This window comes from Haliotis rubra, unplaced genomic scaffold, assembly GCF_003918875.1.
Source record: "Haliotis rubra isolate DU_JTF1 unplaced genomic scaffold, ASM391887v1 Scf159, whole genome shotgun sequence".
Classification (NCBI taxonomy): domain Eukaryota; kingdom Metazoa; phylum Mollusca; class Gastropoda; order Lepetellida; family Haliotidae; genus Haliotis; species Haliotis rubra.
In genome coordinates this window covers 428,907-447,300 of record NW_025765547.1, presented here as the reverse complement: position 1 = coordinate 447,300, position 18,394 = coordinate 428,907, and the positions used below count along the sequence as shown (strand labels likewise).

At 38.2% G+C, this 18,394-nt stretch overlaps 1 protein-coding gene across 1 annotated transcript in view; it reads right to left on the bottom strand.

The window, feature by feature from the left end:
* LOC124271217 (DNA-binding protein RFX6-like) overlaps positions 1-18,394 on the bottom strand; it is a 46,600-nt gene that overhangs the window by 12,781 nt on the left and 15,425 nt on the right. Inside the window, exons 3-11 of the mRNA XM_046706294.1 lie at positions 11,498-11,621; positions 11,108-11,169; positions 9,484-9,561; positions 7,842-7,869; positions 5,353-5,457; positions 4,469-4,546; positions 1,921-2,034; positions 1,316-1,365; positions 185-285 (exon numbers count right to left, since the gene is read on the bottom strand). Of these exons, the coding sequence (XP_046562250.1) occupies positions 185-285; positions 1,316-1,365; positions 1,921-2,034; positions 4,469-4,546; positions 5,353-5,457; positions 7,842-7,869; positions 9,484-9,561; positions 11,108-11,169; positions 11,498-11,621 (740 nt within the window). The remainder of the gene's footprint in view (positions 1-184; positions 286-1,315; positions 1,366-1,920; positions 2,035-4,468; positions 4,547-5,352; positions 5,458-7,841; positions 7,870-9,483; positions 9,562-11,107; positions 11,170-11,497; positions 11,622-18,394) is intronic.

The window sequence follows — 18,394 nt, the reverse complement described above, 5'->3', positions numbered from 1 at the left end:
CGATAGTGAGATGGTTGTGATGACAGACCAGGCAGAGGAGAGTCCTGAGTCTGAACTGGGGCAAAGACAACCGATCCACTGCTTATTGTTGATGGTGAAGACAGTGAAGGGCAATGTGATGTTATGGTCAGGAAGGAAACAAAGGACGAAAGTAACAAATACAGCTGAATAGTGCGTGCTCTACCTTCTTGTTTTCTGTCTTGAATGTCCTTGGGGGCATTCTCCAGCGAAGACTCCAACCAAACAGGGAGACGTTTAACGAACACCTTGATTTCTGATCCTAGACTGCCGAAATGAACAAATACACTGATAATGAAGCTTTGTGGTCAGGCAAATGTAACCTTAGCCTAGCATTTATTCCGGAATTACTGCAAATTTCCCAAATATTTAATCCACACATACATATCTAAAACACCATCAGCAACACCGATTTCAATTCATTCCCTGTTTTACATCTACACCCTGTTTGACTGCTTTTGGACTACACCCATTACATACTGAATCTCCACAGTAAATGAGCCTTGTAGAATTTTCGTGCAATATGCGGTTACCTCCCCTACTGAGTTCATTTACACTGTTGGAACCCCGTGGGAGCGCGGTAGACTATTCAGGATCTCCCTTTCGTTATTATGACAAATGTTCCCATATGCGGATCGGGGGTGGGGGTGGGAACCCTGACTTAAGACCACATTGAAGATTTTTTTGCGTTGGCGGAGCCAGTGCCCCAAAAAAATAAAATAAATAATTCTAAGTGATTTTTGTATTTGCCAAACTAGGTAATCTTCACTATTTCACCGAAGTAAAATACTACTAAACCGACAACTACCTCCACGACCGCCACTACCACTACTTCTACTGTAGCTAATGGTGTTAATAGTGAAGAATATTACTACTACATAAAATGAGATATTTACACCTACTTCTGTAATTTCATTTAAGATCGCTCTCCAAAATTACAAAGGAATTGTGATTAGATGCGACCAAGCTTAATCCTTCCTATATCTCCCATCACGCAGGGTCATTCGGGAACAAGCGCAAACTTTCACAGCTTGTCACTGGGACTAATTACTACAAAATGTTGCGTCGGCAGGATACATGGCAGTAGTTAGGCTTGATACAGATCGAACATGGGGTAGTAATACTTCTCACGTTCTCGCGTTGTCACGGAGCAGGGCGAGAAGATGCTTGCCCTCACCTGGTATCACCCGTTGCCTTACAAAGCCGTGCCCCCACATGGGGCTGGACGGGAGATATTGGCTTGTTTGTATCACTGCCAGGCGTTTATCTAGTGGCGGTTTCTTTGATGTTTTCTTACCTGTCAGGTAGATCTTGTATGGAGGATGGGATGAGCACGTCGACAAGCACCTGTTTGAGGGTGAGGGGGAGATAGTGTGAAGTACATTTGAAAGCACGGTTGTAAAAAAATAATGAAAGTGTGGCTTTTTATTGTTTCATAGCAATGGAAACAAATATTCCTGTCATTTCGCAGTCGAAACGAAACGTGGTGACGAGAAATGTTTTAATCCTCCAGCCTAAATTTTCTTACATTACACTTTATCATGACATGGTATTATCAGATGCAGTAGTATAGAAATGGGGAAAAAGGTGCACCTGTGCTACCCTTTTTCCCCATTACTTTACTACTGATGCTATTGCATATCCCGGACAGACTGAGTGTTAGAATATGGCTCTGTTGTACTGGTCTGAAAACTTGATGGATCGGATAGTCACTTGAATTTGGGCGTCATTGTACAAGGCCGCGGGCATCGTTACGTAACATCAGTTACTGCCTGGGCAGACATGTCATTTACAAGCCGCCGTCACATAGCTGGAATATTGATGTGTGAGAGTTTTTGCTCTGGCATTCTAGTATATTTCAAGACAATAATTCAAGGCGATTTGCAAATTGTTTTAGCTCACCTTATACAGGATGGAGTCACACAACGCTATGACGTCAGCAAGTACTTCCGCTTTTAGAACCTCGACCAGGTGCTCGGGCATTCCTTGCCAAAAATGCAGCAGAAAATTCTGAACCTTCATGAAGAAAAAGTAACGTGTAATTCTTAGATTAATTCATTTGAATGACAATGAGTGACGGAACTTATTGATTATATAGGCTTATATGGCACATTTGTCATAAAAGAAACAGTTGAATACATTACTGGGCATTAGTATCAACAAAACAGTTCTTCCATCCATATGCATCGAGGCTGACATATCTGTTCATTCGGGAGGCACGTGAGCTCCAGTTGCATGAACAGACAACAGACAGTGCAGAGTCGTGTCCCTTCTTTGAGCCAGGAACCAATGATCGTGGTTCACTCTATTAAAATGTCTATGGCTGTCGGCACCATATCCGTGCTCGTAGGATTCACCAGAGTGGCAAACCTCCAAGACCTGCATCACTTGAAGTTTTCCGCCCTCATCAAACTGACATGCCGTCAAATACTGCCCAAAGCGGCGCGAAACCCAACTCATTCACTATTTACAGAGAGGAGATAGTCAACTCCGTTGAATTGTTATCAATATAACCGCAAATTCACCGCGGAGGATATCAGAAACTACGCTGCACACATTCCCACGGGATCATTTTAACCACAGCCTGCTACCCCAACTATTTCGTTGCCCCAATCTGTGGTATATTGTCAATCGCCCAAAATGAATATGTTTGTATTGATATCACTCACATAATTTCCACAAATATGTTAATCGTCAACAATGGAAGAAACAAATTAAAGTATAAACGCATGTTCGTGTGGAAACCAAAGCCATTACTCAACCTCTTAACATCCTACATTTTACCAGGTGTTAAAATCATTACTTCAACTAAGCCTGGATTAACACTATGAAAATAAATGACCAAAAACGCGTTGTTATTCAAGCACGAATTCTCCACTTGCGTTGCACGAAAAAAGGACAGCAATTAATCAACTTTCTCTCGGCCTATACTGCAGATTAAAAGACTACAGTTGTCCTGAATCCAGCAACCTTTGCCCTCGGACTCTCAGACTGCGCGCGTGTTATGCTGTTAGTGTTCAGAGAATACGCGCGTGTTATGCTATACCGGTACATTTGCTCCTTGGGTTATCAGAAATGACACACAGGGCTCTCAATGAGAGAGGACGATACCTGGCCTCTGTGTGGTTGCTAGCCACGTGCTACATAAATACGTGATCGACGCACGTGGGGTGGATAAGATCGTGTCAGCTTTCATTCAATTGGCGTTGATAGTTTGGACATCCGTGCACTCACTGCCGCGGGCCGTCGGCCATTTTAAAGTAATGTTTTCAAACAGCGAGATAACCGAACACTCCGTACCAAACGTTGTTGAGCTTATATATATCCACGTTGTAAAAAACATATGTTAATTACTGATTAAACAACATATCAACGTGATAAAAAGATAAGATGATGTCAAAGCACTCGGTATGATTCGTAAGTTTTTAATTTTAATTAATGGATCATATTAGTCCTACAACGTCAGGTGAAAGACTTTGTCTCTTACTTGGTATTAATAATTGGTAAGTGGGTTAGTGAGTAGGATTTTATGCCGCTTAGAGCACTTATTTAGCAATATCGTGGCAGAGATGGGAGATGGGCTCCACACTTTAACCCACAATGGACCATGACTTCGCGAGGGGGAGTTAACACTTTAAATTCTGTGATAACTTAATTTGTTTCCAGTTGTTTGGGGGGTAAATGTAATCAATCATTACCGTAATTATTTTGTTACAAGAATGTTCGAAGATATTTGGAAATATTATCATACACGATTCGCCTCGCATTTTATTCATACGAAGCTTCGAAAACGGAAAGCCTGATTACATAAAAATGAAAATATAAAAGAAAAAGGCACGGGCATGTTATGACATGTCACAAATGGAAAAAAAATCGCTACAGATTTTGCTTCTTTCGTGGTTTATCTGGACATTATAAATGTAAGCTTGCATTTTCATTAAAAAATAAATTTATTTAAATTGTAGTTGTATTATTTCAATTTTATTATAAAAATAAACTTCATATTTATCAACATGATATAGGTAATGTCTGTGAATGTCTACATCTCTACAATCCAAGATGGCGGTCAAATGGGAATAACGAACAACGGATTTAGCGAACTAAATTTCTTGGTCCCTTGGAGTTCGTTATATCCGTGTTCTACTGTATAAACTTGTTTTGCGATGATACGCGAAGGGACATCTGCAAAAGTCCCCTTCTTAAAATTTCCACGGATGAAGTCACAAGGTTTGTAGTTTGCAGCAGATGACATTGGATTGTGGTTTGGTTGATTTGGATTGCTATCGATTGCTTTTGGTTTCAGTTATATTTTGTATTCCAGGATGGGATGTATAGTCTATTATCCAATTTATGAAGATAGGATATTTGATGGTAATTCCTTATTTCAACAAGTTGGGAAGAGATTAAATGATCTTTTGTCAGGAGACAGGAATATGACTGTAGTACTTACCTCATCAAAGTTAGCACTAATTACTGTGTCCAGGATACGTTGGCAGTGAGTCCGATACATCATGATGAACGTCTCCATCTGCATCCCCAGTTGAGGAACATTCCATAGGCATTATTAATATAAGTGTAATACTCTAATATGACATATCAAAATTGCATTTGTACGCCAGATTCTCATCTACATTTACATAATGTTACATCTCAAACAGGAATTTGCATCGGTCATTACAATTGTCACAAATGCGTCCAATTTACACCTCCTACATGTCTTCCAAAAATGTGAAGGTTTCACTGCGGCCGGGACTGTTGTAACCTTTATCACTGACTGACTGACTGAGTTTGGTTTTACGCCGCTTTTAGCAATATTCCAGCAACATCACGGCGGGGGACACCAGAAATGGGCTTCACACATTGTACCCATGTGGGGATTCGAACCCGGGTCTTCGGCGTGACGAGCCAACGCTTTAACCACTAGGCTACCCCACCGCCCCGTAACCTTTATCAACCATCTATGGAACAAGAGTCGTATGGCGCTCCTTGAATGTTTTCTTTTTCAATATTATTCAGATTTCGTTTGTAAAATATAACTAAAGCCTGGAGCTGTTGAAATAATTCTGTTTGGACATTTGACCATCAGAAAGTCATTCCTTGTCATACAGTCTTACGGAGAGTATTTGTCACTCTGAATCATTATGGGTCTAAATATGAAACTGATTCCTTCTTTTTATTGGGCAAACAGGAAAAGCATGCTTGGCCATCATCGAACTACATAGGTAATTAATACACTGGACTGGATGATCGTGGTGGTTTCAGCGGCTGATGGAGTACATCAGACAGGGGAGTGATGCTGGTGATGAATTGTCCTCAGGAATATACACTGCTCACCTTTTCTCTGTCGATGTCATCAGGGAGTATAAGGTTATTGGCATCCGGGAAGTCAGGGAGTAATGTTCCTGTCTTGGAACTGAGAGAGTATTTCCGGTTTGACCCCTACAATGGAATATGTTAATTATATACATGCGTCTTTACACGATTTGTTTTTATTTGTTTCTTCGGTTGAGATAGTGACTGTTTAGGGGCCCAAACAGTACTAAACTGAAAAAGTATTGAAAGAGAAAAATAATCGTATAGATGAAAAGAGAACAACATTAATTTGTAAAATGTATGTCTACAATGCCATGAGTGAGTAAGTTTCGTTTTACGCCGCTTTTAGCAATATTTCAGCAATATCACGGCGGGGGACACCATAAATGGGCTTCACACATTGTGCCTATGTGGGGATTCGAACCCGGATCTTCAGCGTGAACGCTTTAACCACAAGGCTACCCCACCGCCCCAACAATACCATGAGTTGATTGGAGGACGGCTGTTCAATATTTCACATATCATGTGAGTCATGATACCTTTGTATTTGGAAACAGTCTATTTGTTATGTTTTTACAGTCTGAACTGCTAAAATTAATAATAATCACCATAAATAACAATTGTAATATAAGTAAATATTTGTTTCATGATTATCACGACATGTCCATGAAATTGCCCTCAACCCTAATATCTTTAGAATATTTCTTTAAAGACTTCTTAAATTCGAATTTCTTTTCATCAGAATCCTACTTTTTGTGTTTCGTGACCTACGACAGGTGCACGGTAATTTCCTTCGACCCAATCTCTTTTGAACAAATCACGAGAAACAGAAATATTTTTCACCTGTACATGATAGACAAGATGTATACACAACGACTATCAAACAACTCATCAAATTTTCAATAATTGTCGCTCCCCTAATCTGTGTTTATTTTTAAGTCATCCCTTGTAGATAAAGTGGCGTTTGTTTTCTGATAGCCGCTAAACGTCCTCACACATTTGTTTCCTAAACGGCTAATACCGCCATAGAGATTTCACGGTCGGAGCAGAAAATGTTTTCCTAACGGATATCTCCAGGCTGTGCGTGACCGAAGACAATACTTAGGGTAAACAAGATGGCGGAGAGAGGTCGCGGTTACCCTGAGAGAAGGAACGCACATGCTTATATCACTATTTGGTAACCTGGCAACCGTCCTCACCCCAGCACCGGCCCCTCATGAGGATGGGGGGTCGGGCAGACGAAAGTGGAGGGCACTGGTAATATGTATTGGGTCGATTCTCTGTTTCATCTACTTTGTTACTTGTAGGGGTAAATAGCTCTCTGTATTTGATTTCTACTTCCCTTCCGCCACCGATAACGAATAATTTGCACACAAGGGAAAAGCGTATGCATCTTCACGTCCTACCTTCATCCAGTCATAAGAAAGGTACACTGTTCGCGTAAGGCACCTTTTAAAATATAAAAAAACAACACTAATACTGACATTTAAACAAAAAATAATATTAATATTACAAAGAAAATTTCATATGTAAATTTGGTATATAGACGCATAATCCTCCTTTCCGGTCTTATAATTAAACAGAAAACAAATCAGTTATGAATTTGTATCAGGCATTTTCTGCTTTGTAACTGCTCAAATGCGCTAAGACCACGATTGAGCTACATTATTACCCCTTTCAATGGACCCGCGTGCACCCGATATTTATTCTCAGCTTCCTGGGGGTATACAACCCTAGATGGGAGAATGGGTTTTTTAAAATCTACCAAAAGTTAGTGAGTGAGCTGGATTTCACAAAAAATGTTTTAAAAAATAATCTGACATCTGAAAGGTATTGTATTGTGGGATTATGGCGTTATGATTTAGACCACCGTTCAGAGAAAAAGGCATGTTTCAAAACTATGTATAAAACTATAACTCAAATTAAAACCCCCACCTCTCCTACATATATACCCACCTCCCCCACTATTAAACGGTCGGTGATGTGAAATAAAAAGTCTAGCCAGCCCTATTTCATTGCAGCAATTAACATCCACATTGTCTCGACATAAGACATATTAAGTACTACCACGTAAATCCTAAGTAAACACATTAATTATCACAACAACTTTTCCAACTGAGCGTCTGAAACAAAAAGCCTCATTATCCTATACAAATATTAAAACAGTCGTGCCTAAAAGAACCTTTATCAGAACTACCAACCCGGGGACCCATGCTATGGTGGGTCTAAGTGGGTCGTGAGATCCAGTGTAAAACCAACACCCACAATCAATTGTTTCTCGGGAGGCCAAACTATGCCAGTCTCTGTAATGTTTGACGTGCTCTGCGCGTCCCACAAGGAGATGTTCTTGGTCCTCATTTATTACAACTATCGACGCATGTGTCACTTGGACCCAGCCTAATACAGACACGCAGGAATGAAGGACAAGTTTTATCTCCCGGATTTCGGTCTTAATTCCGTGCATTAGATGTAACCGATAAGGGCTTTTTAAAAAGGTCCCCCGTGCCTACCTCTGTCTTAATCTTGATCCCCGAGAATCTGCGAAAGAAAGAAAATTGAAATTATAATCTGACAGAATAATGGGCGTAGGTGTTCACAGCTAGTATATGAAATATAATTGAGGTTATCTATATGAATGTGTAAACTATCTTAACCTAATCGTGAGAATTGTTATTCTAAAGGTTCTTTGATAACAAAGGAATCTGAGATTCACTTTCACATTGTTTCGTCCGCAGCAGAGTAGGAATTCACGATAGCTTTTTATTATTTATCACAAGTACATAGAAGCCAAATTAGGTGACTTTATAAAAAGAGGATTTGACCTGATCCAGGTTCAAAAGAACATTAAAAATATATTTTTAGTGTCTATAGAAAAAACATATAACGTCAATTCTTATGAACGATCACCCAAATTTAAAGAATAAAGTAAACAAAATGCAGCAAAGGGAGCTTGTGTGATCTTGGCGAAGTCAGGCTGGTTAGGCTCATCACCTGCTCGGGGCCCTTACCCTCTCTACACGCAGCACAGACAGTAAATAGAATTTCTCCAAGGATACGCTGCCTATTCGGAACCTCCATTATCAAAATAATAAATTTATCATAGACATTTATGCACAGTGATTCATATGCTTCATGAATGTTTCGACAGAAATATAACACAAAGTTATTTTCTTTGTTAATAAAATGTTGTGAACACAAACATGAATTTTATTTTGCGATGAACCATATTCAACAACAGGAAAGTTGCACCACAATATATCAGCTTCCTTAAAAATTCATCATGATATACATGTAGATGTATTCTTATACTACTGTGTTTTAGTATGATATACATATGGGTTATTCTTAAACTGTTTTGTTTTAGTACGATATATATAGAGGCTTATCCATGAACGGCTTTTTTAGTATGATATACAAATAGGTTAATTTTTCAACCGTTTTGCTTTAGTGTGATATACGGGTAGGTTTATTTTTCAACCGTTTTGCTTTAGTATGATATACATGTAGGTTTATTTTTCAACCGTTTTGCTTTAGTATGATATACGGGTAGGTTTATTTTTCAACCGTTTTGCTTTAGTATGATATACGGGAAGGTTTATTCGTAAACTGCTTGAGTAACAAATACAATATACACTCTCGACAGAACGTGTTTTATAATGTGAAATATTACGTTATCACCCGGTAGAAACACTAGTGGAAACAATGACCAACAGATGCAAAGCACTTTTCGGCCTATTGTGTCTGCCGGTGGCCATTGTGCCATCGAGGCATTAAATTGGTAGCATTTAAAGAAAATGTATATGGACAGAGTTTGTTTTTGCACTTGTCTATTAAAATATATGAAATGATATGTCTTAAATTGTCTTTCTGACGTCAGTCATAATATAATTTATATATATTCAAAGCAGTAGTTGATGATAGTACTCACTGTACATATACTTATTCTAAAAATCTCTTTTTGACTGGAGGTTGGATACGGAGTTGTATTTATAGAACGAAACAAAATGGCGACCTAAACCACCAGTAACAAAAACAATATACACTTGTATGTTGCGTGATAAGGGACCGTGCGTTAATTCTTAAATGGAATACATTGTTGACACGAAGTATAAAATAGATCATAATTCAGATATGTATAACAAATATATTCACCTTGTAAGTCCTTTCCCAGAATACACAGAATGGTAATATATTGACGTCTCCTTGATTCCGATGCCGTAATAATGATATCTGCGAAAAACAAAACATTACGATAAACATGAGATAAAACAACACATACGCTTTACTGCCAAACCAATTATGGAAGGTATTTGTATGCTTAGTTGTCAGGACGGATCATGACAGGGAGAACAAGAAGGTTTTTTTTAAAAGAGGGAAGTGTTTTTTTCCTACATTTCTCACCCTAATGGTGTGGGACTGAATGGATGAATTAGATGTTAGTGTTACCTGCCATTGCACAAGTGTAAGGTGGGTAGTTGATTTTCTTCAATATAAGATTGAAATTCTAACAATTATAAGATATAACATCTGATCTTTTAAAATGACCAAAATTCTTGGAAATCAAATGAAGTGTGCCACTTCTCACCAGTCTTGGACACCCATGTGTATACTTTGGACCCTCAAACACAGGCTAAGAGGTAGAACAAGTATATTATATCATAACTACGTGTTAACAATATTTCTAACCATTTCCAGAGCACGATCTGTCGTCATATATGTGTGCGTTTAAGTTTATGAAACACATCTAAAAGCCCCCAAGACTAGAAAATAGATGGATCACCTCCAGTGCACATTTAATTTATTGTACGTCAAATTAAACAAATTCAACCACAACGCGTGTCAAGTTTACAGTTACACTAAGTAAACAAATGGCAATTATAACAAACATTCCGTCTCCTACCCCCACTCTCCTCCCGCAAACCATGCCATTCCTTCCTAACTGAACATTACCCAGTGTGCCAAGAAGCAAGGACGCAAAACAGCTCCCTGGCTTGTCTGGCATGAAAGGCGAGATGTTATTTCTCCTTGAGACTGTAAGGAAACACGGGCTGGTGTTGACTTCTAACATACAACTGGTAAGAGATACCGGGTTTAGGGTATGATAGCTTGTAATTGTTGTATCTAGTGGCGTAAAATTCTTCTTCCAGGGTGTCGGGTCTTCCATGTTAACATCAGATACCGAGAGGACGGCATGGTTGGGAACGATCATACATGGAGGAATTAGGCTCCCGGGGAGACGTATTACTTCACCATGACTGATGATCGTATGTCACAAAGATATCTGCTTGCAACTATATTCATGTTTATTGTGGTATACGGCTGTCAGGTAGCCTAGTGCCTATATCGTTTGCTCGTCACGTCGAAGGTTTGGTTTCAAGTTCGTAAATGGGTATAATGTACGGATCCTTGGTTTCCCGGACGTGTTATTGTTCTAATATTACATAAAGCGGCGTAAAACTATATTCACAAACTTATTGTTGATGTCATAAATGGTGCTATTTTATACGTCACGATTTATTATAAGTTATAACCCGACACGTAAATGCTGTAATAAATGACCCAATCTAATTTTTATGCTTTGTTCAACAATACGATTGGACGGTACCTACCTAATTAATTGAACTTCTTAATTTGAGTTCTATAAACGCTCACACGCACACACACGTTCACACTCAACCTGACCATCTGGTCTGTGTAGTTGCGCGCACACACATTTGAGGACGGATCATGTTCATTACCAATTATATAGTAACAAGGGACTTAACGATATACTTACTTTGATTGCCCACGGGTTCCAAGTCTCCGAGTTGTTAGTTTCGGAAACTTTTGACGTATAATCTGGAAAGTGAAAGACAAATTAAACTCTCCTTTCAACAGAGACATATTCCGTGTGTGAAACATACTTGTGTCTCAGAGGTAATATGACGACAGAATTTCTGCAGATGCAAACTGACTGATTTGAAAGATAAAAACACATTATTAGAATTAAGCATTATTTCAATAAAAGTTATCATAATTACCTTATTGTAAGTGAAAGGAAAACATATTTATATTTTTAAAATATATCACATGCTGCAATTCAACATTCATTCTGAAATGTGAAATTCGATATAAAAATATTTAAGTAACAAGTTACTTAGATTGAAATTGCAAGAGACGACCCTACCTTCCCGAACGTTGCAGCACCCGCGGGGGTAAACTTCATCTTCTTGCAGAAGTCCAGGTAATGAGTATACAAAACACATCGGGGTAGACACACACCCTCGGCCCGCTCGTAGTTCTCCGACAACCTGTTGAACAAATGCAACTTTACCATTCTTCGACTTAATATTTCTACTGATTTCAGCCTGATCCTACTTCTCCAGAATGGCGCTTAGACCTGGACCGTCACACAGAAACAGGTGAAAAAATGATGTTCAGACAAAACTGAATGAGGATTCAGACTGTGTTGCTTAATAATGATACTAGCACCTGCTGCGTCACATCAAGTCAACGCTATCTTCATTCGTGCTATAGTTTCAATATGTAATTTAAAGTATTGAGGCGGTATTGTCTTAAGAAGGACACGTCACCGTCACTTTGTTCAAGTGGAGGTGGTCTTGTGGGGGTATTTCTGGTCCCCTCGGCTGTGATATTGCTGAAATATTGCTAAAAGCGGCGTAAAACCACACTCACTCCCTTTCTCAATGTGCGCTATCAGTATTTAAATAAACTGACGCCCTGTCCACGAGGCAACATAAATATTAAGACGATCGTTGGTTAATGTTAAGCATACATATTAACTCGTGTTCCTGGTTTGTTTTTTAACGCCGCACTCAGCGATATTTCAGCTATATAAAGGATATATGTAAATTAGAAAGTCTAAGCATGACTGCAACTGGTCGTCGAGTTAAGTATTTCAAATTATGAATTTGCATTACACATTTTCCAAACGCACTTAGACAATTGCAGATCTGGGATAAGGTTAAGGTCGGTGTTTGGAACCGGCGTGAACATATCTTCTTCATCGATTTTGACCGAGAACTGATTGAAAAGCCGCGTTTGCTTGTTGAACAGCAAGAAACACAAACTGGTTTAATTCATTCCTCGGTGTAGGACCATCATGCAGGTAGTTCGGATCAAAATATCCTTCTTACAGCTGAGTACAAACATAGAGCATGGCCGATAACAGAAAAATCGAACTCCCCAACACAAACCGGCCGTGTGGACATCTGGTGATGGGTGATACCCCCGCTATATGAACAGACTGCGATACGTCTAACCAGCATCAAAGCCATATTATCTGATATATGCAAATTAAATTATATCGTTCTTTTCACTTTTCAAACTATAGAATTGATACCTATTATTCTCCGCTCAACATTGCTTTTGTTACAAACAACGGGAATTCATTTCTGTGTATGGCGGTTTTAATGGAATTCTGTATGACGACTAGATATTTCTCCAGCTGAAGCAGATATAACGGATAATTGTATTTAGAACCTGAGCCAAACTAATTTTGGATAAAGAGAAACAACACCAGCAACTGTGAGCAATAACGTATATTTGTGGATGCAATTATCTTTAGGAATGACAAGTCTGGATGGATGATCAATTTCGTTATTGTACAATAGCGATGTTTCGGTATCAAGCATGAAAACGGTATAAGTATCTATACCGAAACGTCGTTATTGTACAATAAAGAAGTTGATCACCCATCCAGACTTGTCATTGCTATTACTCACAACGTCTAGAATGCCTCTCAAACAGCACAATTATCGTTTTTCGAAAAAGTAAGAATTAAAATTGTCTTACCCAAGATCTTCCGGTACAATGTATAAGATTTTAACTGTTTAATTGAATGCTTACTACTCTAAATATTAACAGGGATTTAGAAACAGAATAGTATTGAGAGTTCAACCTGCATCCCCAGAAATGTCACCATATCAATGATCGAGGTATTGAAGTGATACATTCATCTTCCTTCAGTAGATTTTATCTGACTAATATAGTTTGGGTAGGTAAAGTATGGCGTTAAGGTTGTCCTAACACTAAAACCGCACTGAGAAAACAAGATGTTGTTTTATTAATAAAACAAAATAAAGTTATTTTGTGTATGTTTCTGCTTAAATTATGTACCTGTAACCCATTCATGAAACAAAATAACGAAATACAAATCTAAAGCACTAAATGTTAGTTGAGAATAAAGGCTAATATATCATTTCTTATTAATTGTTACATTATTGACAGTCTATTACAAACCTGCTCCAAAGGTTTGAACACGGAAATAAGTCATGTGCAATCACTTGGTGAATGGAATTCGGCGCATAATATGTATATGTTCTTTCTAGTGTTTTACTTTAGACGAATTGCTCGAAAATCAGGTTGTGTTAAGCTACATTTATTTTAGAATAAACACATTTAATGTTGAAAAACACAATATGATTTGACATTACGCGATGTTCATATTAGAATATGAAAACATAAAAGAAAATAACACATTCGCTTTATAACAGCAATATCAAATATGTGAAAATATGCACACTGTATTGTGGAACTAATAACAATTTGATAGCTATTCCAGTGATAACATCACCATATGACTGTCTGATATCATACAATATGAATGTATTACCTGTTGAAGAATGATAATTTTACAATCAATAGAAATAAAAGCATGCGAGTTCTAACGTATGATCCATCGATTGTGGGGTATTTTGTATATACTTAAGAATGGATATATTCAGAGGGGGTTCAGTGAAACAAAGGCTTAAAATACACCTTTCAGACATGGAGTACTTACTCAAAATTTGTCATTTTCGCTTGGCATCGACACATATAGTTTTATGTCATTCAATGCATTAGGTTCAGTGTGTAATGTATTCCGAAAAAGCGAGTTGAAATGTTTGAAATTTTGGAATGCTGTTTCAGGTGACAAAGAGAATAATATTTGGCTGTGATATTACTGAAATAATGTTAAAGCGGCGTAAAACGATACTCACTCACTCATGGTATTGTTCTCATTCACATTTCTAATTCACACTTAACGTTGTCATTATGCCGCACATTTTCATCATTGCATTAACTATATTCTGAAAGCTATGATCACGTTGGCTAATAATGTTGTTTTGTTGTGTACCTTGGTCAGCTACATCAAATACTATTTTTTTCATTTATACCCTGACAATTACTGTGTATCTAAATACTGGTTTTGATGAAATCAAATATGGTAAAAATTAAATTAAAAGAACTTATATCGTTTGATATCACAATGCTGGACATTTTCTTATTCCTATGTTGTATGTACATATACATCCCTCACTCAGTCACGCACTATACACAGACACATCGCCCTTGGGGGCGGTAAGCTCAAACACACACCTGACACGCACCAAGGTCCTATCCACCTGTGACAGGCATGTTTGCGTGTAAACCTCGCTGACAGAGATAGAGACGGGTGGAAGATGTGAGAGTACCCACCCCCCGGGGGCACGCTGGATGAAGGGGACGTTATCAGGAGAGAGACTTGTTGTTGCCACCCAAAGACATCTCTCTGCAGTACTCGGATTAAAAGGGGACAAGTTTGCAAACTTTGGAAATATGAATTGGTGTGTTTAAAACTAGAAGATTACCAGCGTCAAAAGTCGATAACTGCCTTGCCCCCCTGGCAGTACAGTGCAGCTGAAACTTTAGATGGCTGTTTCGCCTAGAAGAACTGTTTGGTTACAAAAGCGATCTCCCTAATATAATAATACAACCAAGTGTCAGTTCCCATGGTAACAACATCCAAACTCAATTGAACATAAACAAACCATCACAATGAATCTGATTTAACCGAAATATGTTTTCAGGCACATCGCAAAAATTTGGATACATCTGGAATTTTCTTTGAAGAATCATCTCCGTTTGCTTCGTGCATCAAAGTACGTGGTTCGGGAAAATCGAATCAGATCGCTGCATCCAAACATCGCTGTTCACAGCAATCCAATCAGTTTGAAACATCAAAGGTATATCTCAAATTAATGGCTGAATGGCTAAAAATATTTGAAGTATCCAAAGTTTGCTGTCTGAACAAATATCAGACATATTAGTCATCATCACATCAGCTATTGACAAACAATCCCTGCATGTGACTATCCTTGCCAACTGATGTATACAGAATGCGGTTTCAAGACCTACACTTGTGAAAGAGGTGTTCTTGTTTCTCAGCACGTTGAAGACATTCTCTTATTACTGTTCGCTGATGATCATTTCTCAACGTTTGCCTACACTGTGGTTGGTTTGCAAAAACAGCTTGATGTGGTCTATGCATTCTGTCAGAAGTGGGGACTTGAAATCAATATGAAGAAAACGAATGTTATTGTATTCCGAAAAGGTGGAATTGTGAGCAGAAGGGAGAAGTGGCACATTGGGAGTTCAGATGTTAAAACTGTATCCTAGTACAGCTGCCTTGGTGTTCTGTTTTCGTCATCACTGAAGTGGTCAAAAGCATGTCAAACTATCTCACTCAAAGCTAGTAAACTAATTTTCTCCATGTATAGATTATTTCGCAAGAATAAGCATATTTCCTTTACAGTTGCTTGTAAAATTGTTGATGGTAAAATTATGCCTGTAGTACTATATGATTCAGAAATCTGGGGGCTAGGTATTATGAATGTATAGAAAAGGTACAAACTACATACTTCAGAATACGTCTAAATGTTGGCAAGTATGCATGAAATAAGGCAATATTGGGGGATTGTGGCAAATACGCGGTGCACGTGTCTACTCAAATACGTGTTGTAAAGTTTTGGTTAAAATGATGAAGAATGGAATCACACCGTCACCCTCACCAGTGTTATTTATTCCTCATAAAAACTTGATGAAAAGGTAAACATACATGGGTTTCAGATTTCCGTCAGTTACATTTCACAACTGGTTTTTCATATGTTTGGATAGCGCAAGATGCAGGAAACATACAAATATTTATAAGTAATTTTACATAAAGAGTCCGTGATATATGTTCCCAGGTCCTGCATGACTCACTTTTCACATCCACATTTTTAAAGAATTACTCGGCTTTAAAATCATTATTACAGCCTGTACTATACCTATCAGCACTAAGTGATGATACCTTGATTCGTGCATTCTGTATGCTGTATGCACAAGTTGTAATCTATGAGTACTCGCAGGTGAGTACCATGTATTATTTGTATGTGAAAGGTATGCGGATCTCTGAACAAAATATTTACATAGTATCAGTTACAAATGTCTATCTGTTCTCAATACAAAAAAATATCCAAGCCATAGCTTCTGTCGCAATTTTCATGAAACATGTGTTTTCCTTATCATGAAGATGTACATATGTTCTTCCTGTCACGTGTTACGGCTATGTCGTCACAATCGGTCTACTCCCATTTGTGAGAACTCCCAGTTGTGAGACTCCCAGTTGTGAGACAGTGGAGTAGGTAAGTAGCAAAGAAAACACACCTTACTCCCCTATCTGATAGAATGGATTAACCCCAGCTAATTAGGGATTAGCTATTTAACTGAATCTTGTGGAGGTAGCTTAAAAGATAAAGTAATTAACCTACTCAGGTAAATAGCTTTAAAAAATAAACACTTTGTGTAGGTAACTTCGTGATCAATATGAAAAGTGTCAAAATCTCCAAATATGGACCCATGTCAAAAAGTGTTTTATAATGACACACAAACATCATAATAACGCAAATCATCAAAATGTGTGAATCAAAAATCATAATGAAATATTTAATGAACTATTTCTTCTGTGTAAATATAATGATAATCTTTTTCAGTATTTCAGTATTTAACTTGTTCTTTATTGAAAACAATAAATGCTCTTTAATGCTCATTAATGAACTATGCCTCCTGCGGGTACTTTTTAGCAACAGGGCTGTTCCCACTTTCATCGTAGGGATGGGGTAGCACCACCTGTGTGCACTGAACCATTAATTAATGTGTCTCACAACTGGGAGTTCTCACAAATGGGAGGACACCTCACAATCAATTGTACTCTGGCCACATGGCCGAAATACCGAATAGATGAATTGAATGAATTGAATAACCAGTGCTATATATCAAACTGTGACACAGCACCACAATTCAATATATCCGAAAATCACAGTCGATGAAATATAACCGGACTTCTTATTTTAGATGGCTTTTTTCAAGTCGCATTTCAATGGAATCCTAGAACAATGCGACAACGCAACAATGTCCTTTCCAGGATTCCATACCAAACATAGGACTGTTATCATTATGATATTAAAAACGATGAAATCGCTTGGCAGAGTTGCGTACCCTTGGAGTGCCAGAAACCAACCCTCCCTCACTCACTCACTCACTCACTCACTCACTCCTATCACTCCACTCCGCTGCACTGACTCTGCTCCACTCCACTCCACTCCACTCCACTCAACTCTCACTCAAGGTTAGGGAGCTTGGTAAATTAGCAAGGTATTTCATTACAATAATGTGTTGTGATGTCTGTTTTTCAATTCTATTTGAATCCTATAAAATTAATCCTGGACATGCAATGATTCACAATCTATCGATAATTTTCTCACCCGATACTATAACCAGCGATACACGTGTACTTGTATCGTTTCAAACATACACCTACTCAATCATAATAATTTTCAGCTTAACCCACAGACTTCACGGCCACATGGACGTTCATTTATCATTGTTCTGAGTTCGATCCCAGGGTATCTCAGCCCTTTAAAAATATCGAAAAATAATCATTCTTGTGATAGTTTTTAAATTCCGCGTAACTAATAAAACGCGACAATGCGATATTTTGATGAAATGTGTCATTGTCGCATTGTCGCGTGTCGCGTTTTAGTCAATGCGTTATAATACATGTTATAGTCAATATTTTAACAAAGTACAATAAATGAAACATAATTTAGTCCTCCCGCCGTGATATCGCTCGTATATTATTAAATGTGACGTAAAACCTCGCTCGATTTACTGACTCATTCAGCGCAAAACAACAAACAGTTCAAGCCGTGTCAACAGAATTATACAAATATTATGAACACTCCCATCTAAATCTAAATCTAAATATATCTGAACGTAAGAC